Here is a 21,038-nt window from a genome sequence, read left to right as displayed (position 1 = left end):
TCCTGCTGTTTACACACAGTGGCTTCTTGAATCTGATTGAGATCATGGATTAGATATTATCTTATTTTTTCTTCTTTCTTATAGGAACTCATAGAATATATTTGCTCTTATTCCTCAGAATCATCCCTGTGTCATGGGTCCCCAGGATCATCCCCCAGGTTTAACGATTCTCTAGGGGGACTCACCAATAAGTTGTACTAGTGACTATGATTTATTCCAGCCAAAGAATACAAAATAAAATCAGCAAAGGGAAAAAGCACATGGGGCAAAGTTCAGAAGAAACCCGGTGCAGGCATCCAAGAATCCTCTCCCAGTGGAGTCACGCAAGATGCTCCTAATCCCCCAGCAATGAGCTGTGACTACACAATATGAGAGCTACCACAGAAGCCCACTGGAGACTCAGTGCCAGTGGGGCCCAGTCACACAGACACCCTCTGCCTGGCGCATACCAAAATTCCAGTCTCCCAGAAAGAAAACAGGTGTTCAGCATAAACCATAGTTGTTTGCACAAAAAAGTTGAGGCACAGTGAGCCATTCTTACCAACTTTGCAAGCAGGCCTTTCTAAGAGTAGCAGTTTTAGGACTGCTATGTTAACTCTTTTTTGCACTTCCCCCTTCTTTTGAACTGGACGTTGTTTTTATGGTTCCGAATGGGATTTTTTTCTCTGTATGTTTTTCCTTTTCTATATTAACCAGATTTCCTGCTATAAGGCCAGATTCTTATAATGAAAACAAATGTTTACAGAGTCCTGCAGTGTACATGAATGCTTGAACATGTAACTAGATAGAGAAAAATTTTCCACCAGAATAACATGAGAGAACTATTGGTTATTGGAAAAATACATTGTTACTGCTCAAGATAAAAGCTGAGACCCACCCCACTACCCTCCAGGGCACTGAGTGCAGGAAGAAAGAGAATTTTGTAGGAAATGAGAATTTTGTGGATTGCTCAAGAGAGGGGTGAGGAGAAGAGAGAATGAGGGTGAGAGGGTGAATCCTGGGAAACACTGCACACTGCAATTTGATTCCACCTTATAACACTCCCCACATACACACTCACACTCACACATTCCATAAAATGTGCAAAATTTCATAAAATGCTTCATGTGAGTGAGTGTATTGTGAAATTTGGTGACAAGGCTCAGTTCTGTTCAGTGAAGCAGATAGCATGTAAGGAAGTGAGAGAATGGAGACCAAGAGAAGCAAGAGAATTAGGCAATGGCTTCTCGTAGAAATGATGGCAGTGATTTTTAACTGTCACAGGCACTTTGAGGGTTGGAGATAAGTTTATTAACACTAGTGGGCTCATGGACCCCCAGGGTGTGTGTGGGTGTGTATGTGTATTTAAATAAAATCTGGATTGAAGCAGATAGCATGTAAGGAAGTGAGAGAGTGGAGGCCAAGAGAAGCAAGAGAATTAGGCAATGGCTTCTCATAGAAATGATGGCAGTGATTTTTAACTGTCACAGGCACTTTGAGGGTTGGAGATAAGTTTATTAACACTAGTGGGCTCATGGACCCCCAGGGTGTGTGTGGGTGTGTATGTGTATTTAAATAAAATCTGGATTGATATCCACCAGTCAGTGTTAATCATTATTTATGTGTCAGTAGTAAGCACTAGTGATCTTCATTAAATTTTTTCTTGTCTTCATGCTCTAATTTTTCTTCAAAGAATATATATCACTTGTAACATCAAAAAACAATAAAATATGTTCAAAATTATGAGGCCCCTTCAAAAATGACTTTTAAAACACTTCTAAATAGCTTGAACCTATACTAGCATTTTTCCCTAGTTTTTTTTTCAATGTTGGCTCCTTTTCGGAATTTAAAAAAAAATTTTATTTGGGTATAGTTGATTTACAGTGTTGTGTTAGTTTCAGGTGTACAGCAAAGTGATTCAGTTATACATATACATATATCCACTCTTTTTTAGATTCTTTTCCCATATAGGCCATTACAGAGTACTGAGTAGAGTTCCCTGTGCTATACATAGGTCCGTATTAGTTATCTGTTTTATATATAGTAGTATGTATATGTCAATCCCAGTCTCCCAATTTATCCCTATAAATATCAGTTAAGTCCATCTTATTTAATGTATCATTTAAAACTTGTGTTTCCTTATTTATTTTCATTTTGGATGATCTGTCCATTTTTGAAAGTGGGGTGTTAAAGTCCTCTACTATGATTGTGTTACTGTCGATTTCCCCTTTTATGGTTGTTAGCATTTGCCTTATGTATTGAGGTGCTCCTATGTTGGGTGCATAAATATTTACAATTGTTATATCTTCTTGGATTGATCCCTTGATCATTCTGTAGTGTCCTTCTTTGTCTCTTGTAATAGCCTTTATTTTAAAGTCTATTTTGTCTGATACGAGAATTGCTACTCCAGCTTTCTTTTGATTTCCATTTGCATGGAATATCTTTTTCCATCCCCTCACTTTCAGTCTGTATGTGTCCCTAGGCCTGATGTGGGTCTCTTGCAGACAGCATATATACGGGTCTTGTTTTTGTATCCATTCAGCCAGTCTATGTCTTTTGGTTGGAGCATTTAATCCTTTTACATTTAAGGTAGTTATCGATATGTATGTTCCTATTACCATTTTCTTAATTGTTTTGGGTTTGTTATTGTAGGTCTTTTCCTTCTCTTGTGTTTCCTGCCTAGAGAAGTTCCTTCAGCATTTATTGTAAAGCTGGTTTGGTGGTGCTGAATTCTCTTAGCTTTTGCTTGTCTGTAAAGGTTTTAATTTCTCCATCAAATCTGAATGAGATCCTTGCTGGGTAGAGTAATCTTGGTTGTAGGTTTTTCCCTTTCATCACTTTAAATATGTCCTGCCACTTCCTTCTGGCTTGCAGAGTTTCTGCTGAAAGATCAGCTGTTAACCTTATGGGGATTCCTTTGTATGTTATTTGTTGTTTTTCCCTTGCTGCTTTTAATATTTTTTCTTTGTATTTAATTTTTGATAGTTTGATTAATATGTGTCTTGGTGTGTTTCTCCTTGGATTTATCCTGTATGGGACTCTCTATGCATCCTGGACTTGATTAACTATTTCCTTTCCCATATTAGGGAAGTTTTCAACTCTAATCTCTTCAAATATTTTCTCAGTCCCTTTCTTTTTTCTCTTCTTCTTCTGGGACCCCTATAATTCGAATGTTGGTGCATTTAATGTTGTCCCAGAGGTCTCTGAGACTGTCCTCAATTCTTTTCATTCTTTTTTTCTTTATTCTGATCTGTGGTAGTTATTTCCACTATTTTATCTTCCAGGTCACTTATCTGTTCTTTGCCTCAGTTATTCTGTTATTGATTCCTTCTAGAGAATTTTAAATTTCATTTATTGTGTTGTTCATCATTGTTTGCTCTTTAGTTCTTCTAAGTCCTTGTTAAACGTTTCTTGTATTTTCTCCATTCTATTTCCAAGATTTTGGATCATCTTTACTATCATTACTCTGAATTCTTTTTCAGGTAGACTACCTGTTTCCTCTTCATTTGTTTGGTCTGGTGGGTTTTTACCTTGCTCCTTCATCTTCTGTGTGTTTCTCTGTCTTCTCATTTTGCCTAACTTACTATGTTTGGGGGTCTCCTTTTCGCAACCTGCAGGTTCATAGTTCCCGTTGTTTTTGGTGTCTGCCCCCAGTGACTAAGGTTGGTTCATTGGGTCGTGCAGGCTTCCTGGTGGAGGGGACTGGTCCCTGTGTTCTAGTGGATGAGGCTGGATTTTGTCTTTCTGGTGGGTAGGACCGCCTCTGGTGGTATGTTTTGTGGTGTCTGTGCCCTTATTATGATTTTAGGCAGCCTCTCTGCTAATGGGTGGGGTTGTGTTCCTGTGTTGCTAGTTGTTTGGCATAGAGTGTCCAGCACTGTAGCTTGCTGGTCGTTGAGTGGAGCTGGGTCTTAGCATTGAGATTGAGATGTCTGAGAGAGCTTTTGCTGTTTGATATTATGTGGGGCCAGGAGGTCTCTGGTGGACCAATGTCCTGAACTCGGCTCTCCTACCTCAGAGGATCAGGCCTGACACCCAGCTGGAGCACCAAGACCCTGTCAGCCACATGGCTCAGAAGAAAAGGGAGGAAAAAAAAGAAAGGAAGAAAGAAAGAATAATAAAATAAAATAAAATAAAATAAAATAAAAAATACATTATTTTTTTAAAAGTAACAAAAGAAAGAAGAGAGCAACCAAACCAAAAAACAAATCCACCAATGATAACAAGTGCTAAAAACTATACTAAAAACAACAACAACAACAAAAAACTGACAGACAGAACCCTAGGACAAATGGTAAAAGCAAAGCTATAAAGACAAAATCACACAAAGAAGCATACACATATACACTCACAAAAGGAGAAAAAGGAAAAATATATATATTAAAAAAAAAGGAAGAGAGCAACCAAATCAATAAACAAATCTACCAATGATAATAAGCTCTAAATACTAAACTAAGGTAAACATAAAACCTTAAACAACTTAGATGCAGAAAGCAAACCCCAAGTCTACAGTTGCTCCCGAAGTCCACCCCCTCAATTTTGGGATGATTCATTGTCTATTCAGGTATTCCACAAATGCAGGGTACATCAAGTTGATTGTGGAGATTTAATCTGCTGCTCCTGAGGCTGCTGGGAGAGATTTCCCTTTCTCTTCTTTATTCGCACAGCTCCTGGGGTTCAGCTTTGGATTCGGCCCCGCCTCTGCGTGTAGGTTGCCTGAGGGCGTCTGTTCTTCACCCAGACAGGAGGGGGTTAAAGGAGCAGCAGATTAGGGGGCTTTGGCTCACTCAGACCGGGGAAGGGAGGGGTATGGAATGCGGGGCGAGCCTGCAGCGGCAGAGGCCGGCATAATGTTGCACCAGCCTGAGGCACGATGTGTGTTCTCCCGGGGAAGTTGTCCCTGGATCACGGGACCCTGGCAGTGGCGGGCTGCACAGGCTCCCAGGAGGGGAGGTGTGGATAGTGACCTGTGCTTGCAACAGGCTTCTTGGTGGCGGCAGCAGCAGCCTTAGCATCTCATGCCCGTCTCGGGGGTCTGCGCTGATAGCCGCAGCTCACGCCCATCTCTGGAGCTCATTTAAGCGGTGCTCTGAATCCCCTCTCCTCGTGCACCCCGAAACAATGGTCTCTTGCCTCTTAGGCAGGTCCAGACTTTTTCCCGGACTCCCTCCCAGCTAGCTGTGGCGCACTAGTCCCCTTCAGGCTGTGTTCATGCAGCCAACCCCAGTCCTCTCCCTGGGGTCTGAACTCCGAAGCCCGAGCCTCAGCTCCCAGTCCCCGCCTGCCCCAGCGGGTGAGCAGACAAGCCTCTCAAGCTGGTGACTGCTGGTCGGCACTGATCCTCTGTGCGGGAATCTCTCTGCTTTGCCCTCTGCACCTACGCTCTCCTCCGTGACTCCAAAGCTTCCCCCTGCCCACCCACCATCTCCGCCAGTGAAGGGGCTTCCTAGTGTGTGGAAACTTCTTCTCCTTCACAGCTCCCTCCCAGAGGTGCAGGTCCCATCCCTATTCTTTTGTCTCTGTTTTTCTTTTTTCTTTTGCCCTACCCAGGTACGTGGGGAGTTTCTTGCCTTTGGGAAGTCTGAGGTCTTCTGCCAGTATTCAGTAGGTGTTCTGTAGGAGCTGTTCCTCATGTAGATGTATTTTTGATGTATTTGTGGGGAGGAAGGTGATCTCCACGTCTTACTCCTCCACCATCTTGAAGCTATCTCCACTAAAGCAGTTTTCACAGTGATCTTTCCCATTGACATTCCCACCAGATGTATTGAAATGTGAGTTTCTTTTGATGCATAGTCTTAAGAAATTTGGCAAGCTTTGCCAATCTTATGATTTAAAATTTTTTTCATTATGATCTTAATTTGCATTTCCCTGATTACTTATAAGGATAAGCAGCTTTACTGTTTGTTTGCCATTCTGTTTCCTCTTTTATGAAATGCGTGCCCACATATGCTGCCTATTTTTCCATTGTTTGTCATTTTCTCATACCTTCATAGGAATGAATCTTGGAGGAGGAATGTGAGTGGACAGTATAGCACACTAGGCCCTTGGGATTATCTAGTCCATCAAACTGCCAGAAGCAAGAGTCCATCGTAAATTTTACATAAATTTTACGTAAATTTTACGTAAATTTAAAAATTCTCTCTGGTCTTTCTGCTGTATAGGGTTTTATCGGTTCCCATAAAGAGCAGGTGTTGAAGGTTTACTACTTACCTGGAGTACCTGAGATCTTTCAAAGGAGCTTCCAGATACAGATTGCCCACCTGGACCCAGAAAATATTACTCTGAGTGGAGAGGGAATCTTTCCCCGAATCTGCGTCGATCTCCCCAGGAACCTCAAAGGTACTTCTACCCTCTATAGGATGACAAGATGTGTTTTAGCTGCTTATTATAAGGTTGATGGCAACTCGCATTATTTGTTTGGCAGTCCTCACAAGTTCCCCTTTGTGTTATTCCTGAATTGCAAAAAACGTCAAGAGTTGAAATTGACTTGGTGACCTGAGATGAGTAAGACAAGATAGGGTCCATGGTAGTCCCAAATTAAGACCCCAGGCCAATTTTGCCATCATTAAATTACTTAAAGAGGGATCAGGACATTGTACTTCCAAAAGCCTTTTCCTCCATCGCATGTTCCTTCCAGCTACACTCTCTCACTGAGTTGTCACTCACAGATGGCCATTGAGAAGGCAAAGGCTGATTGTACTGCAAGGAATACAATTCTCAAAATATCAATATAAACTGTACAGAAAGGCAGCTAAGGTTCCAACCCCTTATGCTGGCATTACAGTTTGGAGGCTAATTTAGACTTATTAATTGTCTGCCCACATCCTTAGCCAAGGCTTTTCTGGGTAACATGTGGCACCCAGAGCCATCCCTCTGTACCAGAATATTTCTGTCTTGGCAGATCCTGAAGCTCAACTCAGGAGCTCTTTTAGCCACAGACTGACTCTGGCTCTTTCTTCCTGACATGGACTACAGGATGAAGAGTCAAGAGAAACTTCTCACTCTTCTTCATGAACCCTCTTCAAGCTCTTTGAAATCTACATTCCTTAAGCAGCTTCAGACTAAGCCCTCCCACCTCAGCCTTTCCTCCTACCCCACTCCCCAAAGTCACTGACTCACCTGTTGATGATCATGCATTAAATCCTAATTGTCTGCTCCCTGATAATATGAACACAAATATTAGTAAATCTAAGACCATGTTACACTCTAGTATCTAGAGTTCCAGCCAGCTGGAGGTTAGTCCAACTCTACATATAATTGTCAAGGAGAAAAGCCTTTGCCACACGGTTGAAAACTGGGTGCCCAGCTGGCCTCATGATGGCAGTAGACATGTTTGCCCAATACAGGGCTTTAAAATAATTTAAATCTGAATACTAGTTGGGTCTTCTGTACTCCAGTTCACCACAGTCCCAGCACTTCCTATGGTTTCATAGAAGGCACTTTAATTACTTTGCTTACCTTGCCCCTCAAGCATTTGAATTTGCGCTGGCTTACTGATGAACTGGTGAAATCTCTCCCCCCGTTGCCCAGCCTGCCTGATTCAGGGGACTGTAGCTTATTTAGTCATAGTTAAAGCAACTTGAACCAAATATATTCTTTTTGTTAACAGAGAATTAATAAACATGAAGACCAACCTAAAGGGTGACCATCCATCTGGGTTTGTCCAGCATGGAGGGGTTTCCCAAGTGGTGCAGCCATCAGTGCTAGAACTGGGAAAGTATCAAGAAAGCTGGGATCCAGTTGGTCACCCTATGAGTGACTCAGGATGTTACTGTCATTAAGTTCTTGAGAAACAGTTGGTAGCCCACTAAAGCATAATCTCATAAAACTCAGTGAGTTCTCTTTTATAAATTCTACTCACTCACAAATTATCCTCTGAAGCAGAGAAAACATGGCAGGCTAAGTTTCACAAAGTTCACTTCCCTTCTCACTTTATTTTCCCTGAGCTTAGAGTCTGTGTTTTAGGCATAATTCATATATTTCTAGCCATTCAGATTTCCTTCTCCTTCCAACCCCCACAGGATGTGAGAAGTATGAAATCTTCTTAAATCAGGCCAGAAAAAAACTAGAAAAAAACAAATATGAAATGTTTGACCACTTAGAGAGACCTGAGGAAGTGCCTGAGGATGAATCTTCTGAGGTAAGATTGGCTTCACTCTGCACAGGAAGTAGATTCACCGGAAGCTGCAAAAAAATGTTTTTCCCAGTGGTAACATCTTGCATAACTATAGAACAGTATCAAAACCAGGAAACTGACATTGGTACAAGCCATAGAGCTTATTCAGATTTCATCAGTTTTATATGTACTCGTGGGTCTGTCTCTCTGCATGTCTGCATGTCTCTGTATGTTTGCATATCTGCATCTGTGTGTGGCTCTAACCCAATTTTTTCACGTGTAGCTTTGTGTATCCACCACCACAGTTAAGATACAGAAGTGTTCCATCTCCGTAAGTATCCCTTGTGCTCGCTGGGGAAATAGAATTATATGCAAAAATCTCTTTCCAACCCACAAAATCTCTCCACAAAGGTGGAAGAGAAAGAATCCAACTTTATTATTGATAAACATTAAAGCAGAAAGTGCTCCGTGTCTCTGTCAGTCTGCTAGGAGATTGCAAAGACAGAAAGAAATCTCAGTCTTTTATAGAGCCAAGCAGATACAACCTATTATATACATGTTCTCAAGGTAAATAGTAACTAGTCCGTAAGTAAAAACTATAACTAGTCCTCAAGTAAGAGGACTTGACAGCACCATTTGTCACGCTTAGTTCATGCTGAATTCACATGGTAATTGGGGTGACCATCTGTGTTAGCTAATTGGCTTTACCCAAAGGGAAAACAAACCTTTTGTGTTTTTATGACAGGGTCCTCTGAAGTTGAGCTCCTATCCTCCCACAGAAATGGGAGGATAGGAGATGGGGCTCTATCTTCCTTGATGATGACATGTCAAAGAGATGGTTCCCAGCTCCTTAAGGAAGATGTTCCTGGGTTGTGAAGCTGATAAAAAGTCTTAGCCTATGAAAAGATTTATATATATTTCCAAGAGACAGAGAAAGAACTTACAAGTTTTCTTGAAAATGAAGCTGGAAGAAGTCTCTACCCTTATTTTCAACAGGGAGAATTGAGCCTCTTTTTTTTTTGCCACACCTCATGGCTTACAGGATCTCAGTTCCTGACCAGGGATTGAACCAGGGCCTCAGCAGTGAAAGCCCGGAATCCTAACCACTTAGGCCACCAGGGAACTCCCTTGAGTCTCTTATTTTTAATTTGTTTTTGCCTTTACATGCTTCTCCTTTATAGCCATCCCCAATCTCCCTACCCCTTCCCCCTGGCAACCACTATAGTTCTCCATCTCTATAACCTTGTTATGAGTATAGAAGAGTTATGTAATTGGAATCATACAGTATGTAACCTTTTGAGATTATTTTTTTTTCATTCAGCATAATGCCCTTGAGATCCATCAACATAAATAGTTCATTCCTTACTCCATTGCTCAGTAATACTCCGTGGCATAGATGTACAGTTTGTTTAACCACCTTAAACCCCAACAAAAATTTTAACACCACAGATATACTGTATATCTATTTATTTACTGTGGCCCTTTGGAGGGCCACAAGCCATTGTAATATCTAAGATTTTCTCACTCTCCCCTCCATGAAGCAACTTTCGCCCCCTTAAAGGTGGTATTGCCCCCATTGAGAATGCATGTTCTCAAAGAATTTGCTTACTTGCTCTTCTCTCTTGCTCCAGTTAAATGCTCAACTCCAGATGGAAGTAGAGCGGCTTATAGTCCAAGACTATGCCACAGAACATCAGAAATCAATTGTCCTTGGTTCCATGGACAACCTCTGCCATCGGAGTCACCGCAAACCGATCAAGTGAGCACCCTTCCATGTCGTGTTTGTTTCAGAGTGTAGCAGAGCCAGCGGTGCCCTCCACCAGAGTGCTCCCTGAATTAATGACTGACTATGTAGGGATGAAATCCACTCGCCTTACATGTCTGCCGTTCTCTAGCAGCCAGCCAACCAGGCAGGTCTCTGCCTCTTAGTCAGAAACCTCCCACTTTGTCGAATAGATGGACTGGTTTCAGGTCCTTAAGGACCAGCACTGAATGTGTTTAGGGATGATGGCTAAAGCAGCAATGTGGTCTTCTCGGGGAAGTGTCTTGTTCCTAGTCTCCATTCTGGAGAGTGGTGGTTCTCTACTCCAGAGAATAGAATTCTGCAGAGGAGATGGAAGAGAGCCTCACAGTCTCGCACTTTTGGAAATGTGAGTGGTAAGAAGACCTTGTTAACCGTTTCAGAGTCCAGCTGCCAGAATATATCCTAGACTTTGGCTACATCATCCTTGGTGACGTCCGAACCCACATCATCAAGATCACCAACACCAGTCACTTCCCAGTGTCCTTCCATGCAGAAAAGCGTGTCCTTCACAACACAGGTAACCAGGCTGGAGACCCTTCCTATTGCACTCTGTCATTTCTAACACGATGCCCATCTGTACTGTCCTGGAGTGCTTCTTCTGGGATCAGCTGAAAGAATTGTTGGGCCATTAATTGATACTTTGAGTGGTCATCCTGCCTCCGATGGGCTGTATCTAGAGCAGCTCTTGATTGCTACTTTTCTTTTCCACAAAGAAATTTTGTTTGTCTTGGTCCAGGCTTCAGTATTGAGCTAGATCGTGTGAAGAATCTGCCTTACTGTGAAACGGAAACATTTGAAGTGAGATTTGATGCCCAAGGGGCCAGTCTTTCTGTTGGAAACAAAAAGGTCATTCTGCCCATCAAGGTAAGATGCATCACTAGGCCCAGCTGATCCCCCCCAGCTTCCAGCTCTGCTTGCTGATCGCCCCTGTGATGATCCAGTTACTATTTCAGAGCCGTGATTCTTCCTCCAATCCCATGCTACGTGGTAACAACGATTTTATGCCCACTCTAGGTGGTTGGAGGGCCAACAGTTCACATCTGTCTCCAAGCCGAGGTTACCATTCCCAGTATGACACTGTCTTGTGGAAAAGTGGAGTTTGCCACAATTCAGTGTGGACAGTGCCTCGTGGAAACTATTCAGCTTTCCAATCACCTCCAAGTGCCTTGTGAATGGTTTATCCACACCCATAAGCAAGTTAGCAAGGTAAATGAATTGTGGCCCATTGTCCCCTTTTTTCCATCTCCATTTAAGTCAGATTTATAATTCTAATCCTTCACTCTCTTCATTTCACCCTTCTGCCCAAAGACTTTCAGTGACAACCATTGCCCCCTGAATAAAATGTAGGCCCTCAGCCCAGCACTCAAGGACTATCAGGCCATGCTATCTCACGAATTGTCTTATTTATCTCTGTGCCCCGGGTATCCGCACATCCCCTGACACCTGGGAAGTAATCAGTAAACATAGATGGAGTGGGTGGAGGGTGGAGGCATTTTCCAAAGAAAATGGTCTAATTGTCTACTATTTATTTACCAGTTGGAGAAACACATGCCAAAGTACTTAAGACGGAAACTATGTGCTGAATTAAAGCCAAAGACGCGGATCTTTGAGATTCAGCCCACTTCTGGGGTCTTGGATCCTGGTGAGAGGTCCAACATGCAAGTGAAATTCATGCCCAAAGAAGAGGTAAGCTTTAAAGAAATGTAGTCTCATTCAGACTCTCTGGATCTCTTTGAGCTGTACTCGAAGTCCATGCTTGATTGGGTCTCCAGGGAAACTTTGAGTGACCTGTCCCTCACTATTCTGATTATGGCATTCAGTGCTCTGGTTCATGCAGGAGCTGTGTGCTGGTGGTTAGGAGCACCAGCTCTGGAATCGGCAGATCTATCTAACACTTTGGATTTTACCAACAGACCTGGCTTAGTGGCCTTCTGCCTCTGCACTTAGAGGCTGCGTGGCTTTGGGCAAATTATTCAGCCTCGCTAAACCTCAGTTTGCTCATAGATAAAATGAAAAATAATAATATCACATGTCCAAAATCCCTTATTGCAATTCCAAAATCCAATAAGTTCTAAAAACTGGGGAAAAAAATTTTTTAAGTTTCAGACCCAAACTCATTTGGCAGAAAAACCTAATCTGAACTGACGTGAGACTACTTAACCTTTATTTATCCCCCTTGGTTTGCAGACTCAAACACTGCAACTGCAGAAATATTAATGTGTTTGATTACAGGGGACGCTGCTAAGGATACTATGTAACATAGGGTATATGCTCTGTGTTTACCTTTTTAAAACTCTGAATTTGAAAGCATCTGGCCCCTAGGGTTTCAGGTAAGACGTTATCAACCTGCAGTAGCTACCTCCTAAGGGTCATTTTGAAGATTAAATGAATTAATGTGAATAAAATGCAGAGCATACTGCTCTATATATAGTGTTTCAATATCTATTTACTATTATCATCAGTAGTTGTGATAATAATAAGTACTTCCTGGTAGACATACTCCCTGGGCCTCACAAGTGTTTCTTTTGCAAACACCATGAGCACAAAGCTACTCCTGACAAAGAATACAGTAAAAAAATAATAAAAATCCTAGAACCAGAGAGGATCTCAAGAGGTTACACTGTAAAGACTTTTGGTGAAAGCCTAAGGCATTTGGGAAATGTTTTTCTTTATTCTTTTAAAAGAAGAAATCGGTGTGAGTTTTATAAAATACCCATGGTTAACTCCCGTTTTCCTGGTAATGGCTTTGAGGAAATGCTTCAGAATCTACAATGAGAAGAAAGAAAAGAGAATGACTTCATATCTGATTCTAAAATAGAGTCCCTGTTTCTATCATTATCAAAATCTCCCCAACCCTTTTAAAAGAAAAGAAAACTAATGTGTTTGTCATTCTTAGAGAGTCTTAAGACTGCCAGCAGGTTTACTCAAGATTTTGGATGTTTTACTGAAAAAAAATCAGTAAATATAGTAAAAAAAAAAGATTTGTTTGGGCAGTTCCATAAATGTTGAGTTAGCATTGGTCAAAATTAGTAAAATGTTTCCACCAAATGGGATAGGAATTTTTTTAAGTATCATTTTTTACTGAAGTATAGTTAATTTACAATGAATATATATATATTTTTCAGACTCTTTTCCATTGTAGGTTATTACAAGATATTGAGTATAGTTCCCTATGCTATACAGTAGGTCCTTGTTGTTTACCTATTTTATATATAGTAGTGTGTATATATTAATCCCAAACTCCTAATTTATCTCTCTCCCCCGCCCCACTATCCCCTTTGGTAACCATAAGTTTGTTTTCTATGTCTGTGAGTTTATTTCTGTTTTGTAAATAAGTTCACTTGTATCACTTTTTTAGATTCCACATATAAGCGATATCATATGATATTTGTCTTTCTCTGTCTGGCTTACTTCACTTAGTATGATAATTTCTAGGTCCATCCATGTTGCTGCAAATGGTATTATTCCATTCTTTTTTACTCCATTGTACATATATACCACATCTTCTTTATCCATTCTTCTGTTGATGGACATTTAGGTTGTTTCCATGTCTTGGCTGTTGTAAACAGTACTGCTATGAACATTGAGGTGCATGTATCTTTTCAAATTAGAGTTTGGGAGAGGAATTTATTGGCCGTATACAAGGAACTGGTTAGCCTTGCAACCCGTACAGTCCACACCTATATCTTCACCAGCATCAGCAGCACAGAGAAACACTAATGTCCACATTAACAGCTCCTAGACATTATAACATGTGTTCAGAATACTTTGTGTTAGAAAACAAGGAGATTAATGAAGTGTTTTAGAAATATTTCCCTGGGACTTCCCTGGTGGTGCAGTGGTTAAGAATCCGCCTGCCAGTGCAGGGGACATGGGTTCAATCCCTGGTCTGGGAAGATCCCACATGCCATGGAGCAACTAAGCCCATGCACCACAACTACTGAGCCTGCGCTCTAGAGCCCGTGAGCCACAACTACTGAGCCCATGTGCCACAACTACTGAAGCCCACGCACCCTAGAGCCCTCACGCCGCAACTACTGAGCCCACGCACCTAGAGCCAGTGCTCTGCAGCAAGAGAAGCCACCACAATGAGAAGCCAATATACCACAACGAAGAGTAGCCCCTGCTCATCACTACTAGAGAAAGCCCACATGCAGCAACAAAGACCCAATGCAGCCAAAAAAAAAAAAAAAGTAAGAAATATTTCCCTAAAAAGCAGTTAAAATATAGAAGTTTGGATCACATAAGGTGCTAAACCCATAACTATATAGAAAACCTTCTTAGCCAATAATTTGTTCTCTTACTATCTCCAAAAACAGGTATTTTTCTGAACTTGTATCTATGTCCTTACACATTCTTTCCATCTGATTTTCCTTCCCTCTGAGCTAAGGTAGTTAAGAGCTCTCCAAATCACTCAGCCAATCATGCTTTCCAAACCCAAGCCATGAGCCCAACAGTATCAGAACAACCTGGGCATCTGGTTAAAACTACAGAATCCCCAGCCTTACCCTGCCCCTACCAAGTCAGGATCTCTAGGAATGGGCCTGTGAATATGCATTTTAATAGGTTCCTAAGTGAAACTAGAGTAGGATAATTGGTATCATTATCAACTGGTATTTGGATTGTAATTGTATCAGATGAACTGATTACACTAGCTGATCATCTCTGACTAGCTGCTTAACTGTATCTTTAAATAATGGAAATATGATCATTCAGATTCTCCAAGAAACAGACCTGGAGTCAAGAATTTGAGTGCAAGCAGATTATTTAGGAAGTGTAGGGAATACTGAAAGAGAAGTAGAAGGTGATAAGGAAAAGGAAGGCAGCTAATAGGGTGTGTGAGTGAGCCAGCTACCTTGCACACTGGATTGATTTATTGATTTATTTATTTTTGGCTGCATTGGGTATTCATTGCTGCGCACGGGCTTTCTCTAGTTGTGGCTAGCGGGGGCTACTCTTCGTTGTGGTGCACAGGCTTCTCGTTGCGGTGGCTTCTCTTGTTGTGGAGCACAGGCTCTAGGTGCACGGGCTTCAGTAGTTGTGGCATGTCGGCTCAATAGTTGTGGCTCGTGGGCTCTAGAGCGCAGGCTCAGTAGTTGTGGCACATGGGCTTAGTTGCTCCATGGCATGTGGGATCTTCCCGGACCAGGACTCAAACCCATGTCCCCTGCATTGGCAGGCAGATTCTTAACCACTGCGCCACCAGGGAAGTCCTGGACACTGGATCTTAATCCCACTGGAAACTCGGAGAAAATATACAAAGTGCACATTTCAGAATTATCCCTCTCAGGAGTCTTTATACAGTAACTCCTGAGAGTCATTGGTTAAGGATTGTCCCCAGAAGGTGTTACTTCTCTGACACTTCTGCCTTGCCCTGCCCTACCCATGGGCAGCAGGGCCCATGAAATGAGAGCCCAGAGATGCAGATAGTGGCAGTGGGACATCTGAGCACACTGGAGGATCTAAGGGGTATGAGAACAGCATTCACAGGACTGTGATGAAGCACTTGGTACAGTGCCTGGCATGCTAGATACCCAGTATTAACACTCTAATATAAATTGCTCTCATGCAATTTTATAAGAAAAGTTTTCTCTGTTAATCTAAACAGGATCAATTTTGTCCCCCAGTGGTTATCAGTTTTACATGTCACATAACAGAAAAGAATTTAGTTGCTTGTTTTGTTTTTATATTTTCCAGAAATTCTACAGCCAAACCTTGGTGTTCCAGATTGCCCAGAGTGCTCAAAAGCTTACTCTACTGGCACAGGGGCAAGGTCTAGAGCCATGCTTGGAATTTAGTCCCTCAGTTCTGGAGCTGGGGCCACTGCTGCCTTATGCACCTGGAGATGAGGCCGAGGTGGTGGTGAAGAATCCCTGCAACTTTCCCATTGAGTTTTACTCCTTAGAATTTGACCAGCAATATCTTGTAGAAGAGAAGGTGAGCAGAGACCAAAACCAACCTCCATTTTCCTACACATGCTGGGCCCTGCCAGGTACTCTTCTCTCTGCCTGGACAACTTCCTCCTCACCTTTGCTCCTTCTTCCTATGAACCCTTCCCTGTCAATTTAAAGATCACTTTGCAGTCTTTCCTGACCTACTTCCCTTGCCCTAAGCAGAATTCATTCTTCTTTGTGATCTCATTATACATTTGAAACAACTAATTTAAAAACTAATACATGCTCATGTTACAATTCAAACAGTAAAGAATGTATGCCATAGTCATTATATTTGAAATGAGTTTCTTGTAGACAGCATATATTTGGGTCATCTTTTTAATACACTCTGGCAGTCTTTGTCTTTAATTGGTGTATTGAGACCATTTACATTTAATGTAATCACGTTAGGGCTTAAATCTGCCTTTTTTTTTTTCCTGTTTGTTCTGGCTTGTATATTTTACAATTGCTCCTCCTTGTCCATTTTTTAAACTTTATTCTTTAGAGCAGTTTTAGATTCACAGCAAAATTGAGGGGAAGATGCAGAGATTTTTCATATAACCCCTGCCCCCACACATGCATAGCCTCCCCCATTATCAACATTCCTCACTAGATTGGTATATTTTTTACAATTGATGAACCTATGTGACATCATAATCACCCAAAGTCCATAGTTTACATTACAGTTCACTCTTGGTGCATTCTATGGGTTTAGACAAATGTATAACAACATGTATCAATCATTATAGTGTCATACAAAGTATTTTCATTGCCCTAATTATCCTCTGTGCTCCACATATTCATCCCTCCCTCCTCCCAACCCCTGGCAACCATTAATCTTTTTTACTGTCTCTGTAGTTTTGCCTTTTCCAGAATGCCATATAGTTGGAAGCATATAGTATGTAGATGTTCAGATTGGCTTCTTTCACTTAGTAATATGCATTTAAGTTTCCTCCATGTCTTTTCATGGCTTGATAGCTCATTTCTTTTTAGTGCTGAATGATATTCCATTGTCTGGAAATACCACAGTTTATTTATCCATTCACCTACTGAGACATCTTGGTTGTTTCCAAGTTTTGGCAGTTATGAATAAAGCTGCTATAAACATCTGTGTGCAGGTTTTTGTGTGAAAATAAGTTTTCAACTCTTTAGGTAAATGCCAAAGAGTATGATTGCTGGATTCTATGGTAAGAGTATGTTTAGTTTTGTAAGAAACTGTCAAACTGTCTTCCAAAATGGTTGTAACATTTTGCATTCCTACTAGCAGTAAATGAGAGTTCCTGTTGCTCCTTATCCTCACTAGCTTTTGATATTGTCAGGGTTTTGGATTTTGGCTGTTCTAATAGGTGTGTAGTGGTATCTCATTGTTGTTTTAATTTGCATTTCCCTGAAGGCATATATAATGTGGAATATCCATTCATACACCTATTTGCTATCTGTATATTTTCTTTGGTGAGGTATCTGTTAAGGTCTTTGGCCCAATTTTTAATTGAGTTATTTGTTTCCTTATTGTTGAGCTTTAAGAGTTCTTTACATATTTTGAATAATAGTCCTTTATCAGATGTGTCTTTTTCAAATATTTTCTCCCAGTCTGTGGCTTGTCTTTTCACTCTCTTGACATTATCTTTTGCAGAGCAGAAGTTTTTCATTTTAATGAAGTCCAGCTTATCAATTATTTTTTTCATAGACTCTGCCTTTGGAGTTGTGTCTAAAAAGTCATCACCATACTCTAGGTCATCTAAATTTTCTGTTATGCTATCTTCTAGAAATTTTATAGTTTTATGTTTTTTATTTAGGTCTACAATTCATTTGAGTTAATTTTTATGAAGATAAGATCCACTCAGATTTATTTTTTTGCCGGTGGATGTCCAATTCCAGCACCATTTGTTGAAAAAAAACTCTTTGCTCCATTGTATTGCATTTGCTCCTTTAGGAAAGATCAGTTGACTATGTTTATTTGGGTCTATTTCTGGGATCTCTGTTCTTTTCCATTGACCTATCCAGGTCCATTTCTACTATCTCTACCCTGCTGTCCTACCTTGAGGCTGATCTGTATAAACTATGCCTTTATCTAATACCCTTAGTACCCTACATTTTAGAAACTGCCTCTTAGTTCCCTACTATGAGCAATAATGAAATTAGCTAAAAATCTTTTTACCTCTCCTCACCACCCTCTAATTTAAAATGATATTTCTTTACTTCCAGTTAATGCCTACTGTGTAATCATCTCATGTACACTTTCTCCGTGTTTTGCTTTTTGTATTAAATCTATAGTGTCAGAGCTTACAATATTAAGATGTCAGAACCTAATTTCCATCATTTAGTCTTAGTTCTACACTTGAACATATTTAATGCTCAACACCAGTCCTTGTGATGTAGCTTCTCCATTCGCTACTGGATTGTCAGAAGATCATTCTCTAGTGGATTCCTCAGGAAGGGACCGTGGGAACAATATTTCCTGAGTATTCACGTGTTCGTAACTGTTTTTCCTTGGCTTTTGTGCTTGAAGATTGGTTTGATTGGATACAGTATCCTTGGCTCACATTTTCTGCACTCGTATATCTTAAATGCATTGCTCCATTGTTTTCTCATAAGGTCTTGCTGTTCATGAAGTCTGATGTTATATTAGCTATCTATTGCTGCAAAATAAATTACCCCCAAGCTTAGTAACAAAGAACAATAAACATTTGTCATCTCATGTTTGCTCTGGGTCAGGAATTTGGGAATGGCTTAGCTAAGATGGTCTACTTCCTCTGGACTCTCCACCAACTTGGCCTTTGAATCTTCTATCTTCTTTACATCCAGTGTTTGTGCTCTGCCCGGTTTGGATTCTGTCCCTCTGGATTCGGGTCTTTTCATTAGGTATTTATTAGATGTTCAATGGCTTGTGTTGGCACAGCATCCTCTGCTGTGGGTCAGGGTCAGTGGAAAGCAGAATCCAAGGCTCTGAGATTTGCATGCAGAAGGTTTAGCAGAGAGTACTCTCAGGAACAACACCTGTAAAGGATAAGGAACGTAGACCTAGGCAGACAGAGAAGGTAAACTGTGATGACATTGCACAGAGACTTCAGCTGATCCCACAGGATACTCTGCAGCTGGGCTGGCTCTTTACAGTCGCCTCAGTTGAAGCAAGTTGGCCAGGCCTTTGTGTCTCTACATCAGCCAGCCTTTGGAATAGTCCTTCCTTTCCCCACTGATCTGCCATGCCACCTCTGTCCTGTGTCAAAGCTCCATATACACATGGGTCTATTCTAAGCCCTCACCTCCATTTGATTGGTCAATTTCTCTATTCAACATCAATACCACCCTGTCTATTGCTCCAGCTTCATAATTCCTGGTATCTGGTAGGACAGTCCTCTCTATTTTTCTTCATTAGCATTTCAACTATTCTTAGCCCTTTGTTCTTCCGTATAAATTTTAGAGTAAGCTCATTAATGTTGGTTTTCAAACAACTAAAATTGGTGATCTTGGAGAAGGGTTACCTAACTGATTTTTCACACCAGTGAATTAGGTTGCATAGGAAGTAATTGCTTTCTAGGAGTTGATTTTACTATCTTTTATAAATATACATACACACTAGTGTTGCTGGATTTAGCAGAAAGAAAAACAGGTTGCCGCAATTAAATTTGAATTCCAGATAAACAATATGGGACACATTTATACTTTAAAAATTATTCATTTTTTTATCTGAAATTTAAATTTAACTAGGCATCTTGTACTTCGTCTGACAAGCCTAATATACATCCCTCTCTGTCTGTCTCTCGCTCTCAAATATACACACACACACACACATACACATACCTAAACAGCCATTTTGCCTGTTTTTCTCTGGATCCTCTATTTATGAGACAACCACCTTACCAAGACAATATTGCTAACCACAATATTTTTCAATAACATGTCACTCAAAGTGGATAATTGAGTTCTGTACTTTTGTCAATGGAAAACAACAACAACAACAACAAAAAACCAGTATATGTTATTTATAAAACAAGGAGAAAATTCTTTTCCACATGGGAAATGCCCAGGCACAAATGGGGCAAAATAAAAATTCTATACCCCACAGATCCAGGGCTCAGCCTTACACTTTAGACCTCTGCAAAGGACCCTACCCTTTGAGATCCAGAAAGTATTTGTATACACCCCAGCCTTGGGCAGGGGCAGGGTTTTTATGAGATGGATGGCAGACCCACCTGGGACTGTGGGGAGGAAACTTCCAGTGGGACCAACAGCAGTTCCCATTCTCCTTGAGCAGATCTTGCGAACACTGAAGGGCTATGATTCCTACAACTCCCTGCTGCTGCCTCCCCGCCTTCCAGGGGAAAAGCTGCCCCCAGAGGTGTATGAATACTTTAAGGAGATGAAGCGGTCAAAAGAGGAGCAGATGAAGATGAAATATCTGGAGAGTCTGGCGCAGGAGAACGGTGAGAACCCAACAGTTCTGGAGCCCGCGGCTCCAGCCACTCCCCTGGCTTCTTTGAATTATCTCTGCTGGGAGACGAACCAGTTACTGAGCACCTTATGGATTTCATTTCTAACCCTTGCAAAATGGTCCTGTTGTCCCCATTGTATGGATGCGGAGATGGGGACACATTCTGCTCTCACTAGAGTCTGGTGGGGAGTTAAGACTTAAAAACAGCTAATTCAGATATAGAAGGACACTTGCTAGATACCAAGCCCTGTGCTGAGGGCTTCACACCTACAGATGAGAGAGGAAGCACTGAGAGGCCAGGTCCACAGATGTAAGTGGCAGAATCAGGACTCAAGCCCAGGTCTCTCTGACTCTGGACTCCACGACAATAACCACTCCACTCCACAGCCTCCACATCTGTGCCTAGGTGATGCAAGGTAATCCATCATGCACGGTAGATATTGGTGCCCTACGAGAGGTAGGGGTGGGAGTTCACATGAGGAAAGACCCTCCATGGTCCTCAAGGCCAAAACTCAATCACAAAGCTGTACTGTGCTCTTACAGTCTTGCCCTTTCTTGCCCAGCACCCCAGGGTTATCCGTCATCCACCCAGGATCCCCCCTTGTGTGCACTTGAGCATCAAGGTTCCAGGGAGACCTATGGGATCGTGTAGCTTGTTGGGGTGCTTACTTCTCTTCTCTGCTTCCCTGTGCCCTCATCCTGGAAATTTGCCCTCCCTGTTCTTACTTGCTCTCTTCTTCTGCATAATAGTCATCACATGTATTTTCTTCACAC

At 41.4% G+C, this 21,038-nt stretch overlaps 1 protein-coding gene and 1 long non-coding RNA gene across 3 annotated transcripts in view; one reads left to right on the top strand and one right to left on the bottom strand.

Annotated features, from left to right (window-relative positions):
- Positions 1–21,038, bottom strand: part of LOC309617580 — a 548,498-nt gene that overhangs the window by 416,047 nt on the left and 111,413 nt on the right. The gene's annotated exons all lie outside the window — the stretch shown is intronic.
- Positions 1–21,038, top strand: part of HYDIN (HYDIN axonemal central pair apparatus protein) — a 441,132-nt gene that overhangs the window by 310,389 nt on the left and 109,705 nt on the right. The window contains exons 30-39 of one of the 2 annotated variants that reach the window (XM_082369751.1): positions 6,141–6,318; positions 8,001–8,119; positions 8,379–8,426; positions 9,727–9,854; positions 10,280–10,416; positions 10,636–10,763; positions 10,914–11,105; positions 11,436–11,585; positions 15,597–15,836; positions 20,088–20,256. In XM_082369751.1, coding sequence (XP_082225877.1) covers positions 6,141–6,318; positions 8,001–8,119; positions 8,379–8,426; positions 9,727–9,854; positions 10,280–10,416; positions 10,636–10,763; positions 10,914–11,105; positions 11,436–11,585; positions 15,597–15,836; positions 20,088–20,256 — 1,489 coding nt within the window. The remainder of the gene's footprint in view (positions 1–6,140; positions 6,319–8,000; positions 8,120–8,378; positions 8,427–9,726; positions 9,855–10,279; positions 10,417–10,635; positions 10,764–10,913; positions 11,106–11,435; positions 11,586–15,596; positions 15,837–20,087; positions 20,257–21,038) is intronic. The other variant, XM_082369752.1, reaches the window with a different exon arrangement.

This window comes from Balaenoptera borealis (assembly GCF_965194805.1).
Source record: "Balaenoptera borealis genome assembly, chromosome: 19".
NCBI lineage: Eukaryota > Metazoa > Chordata > Mammalia > Artiodactyla > Balaenopteridae > Balaenoptera > Balaenoptera borealis.
This window is presented reverse-complemented; position numbering and strand designations above follow the sequence as displayed.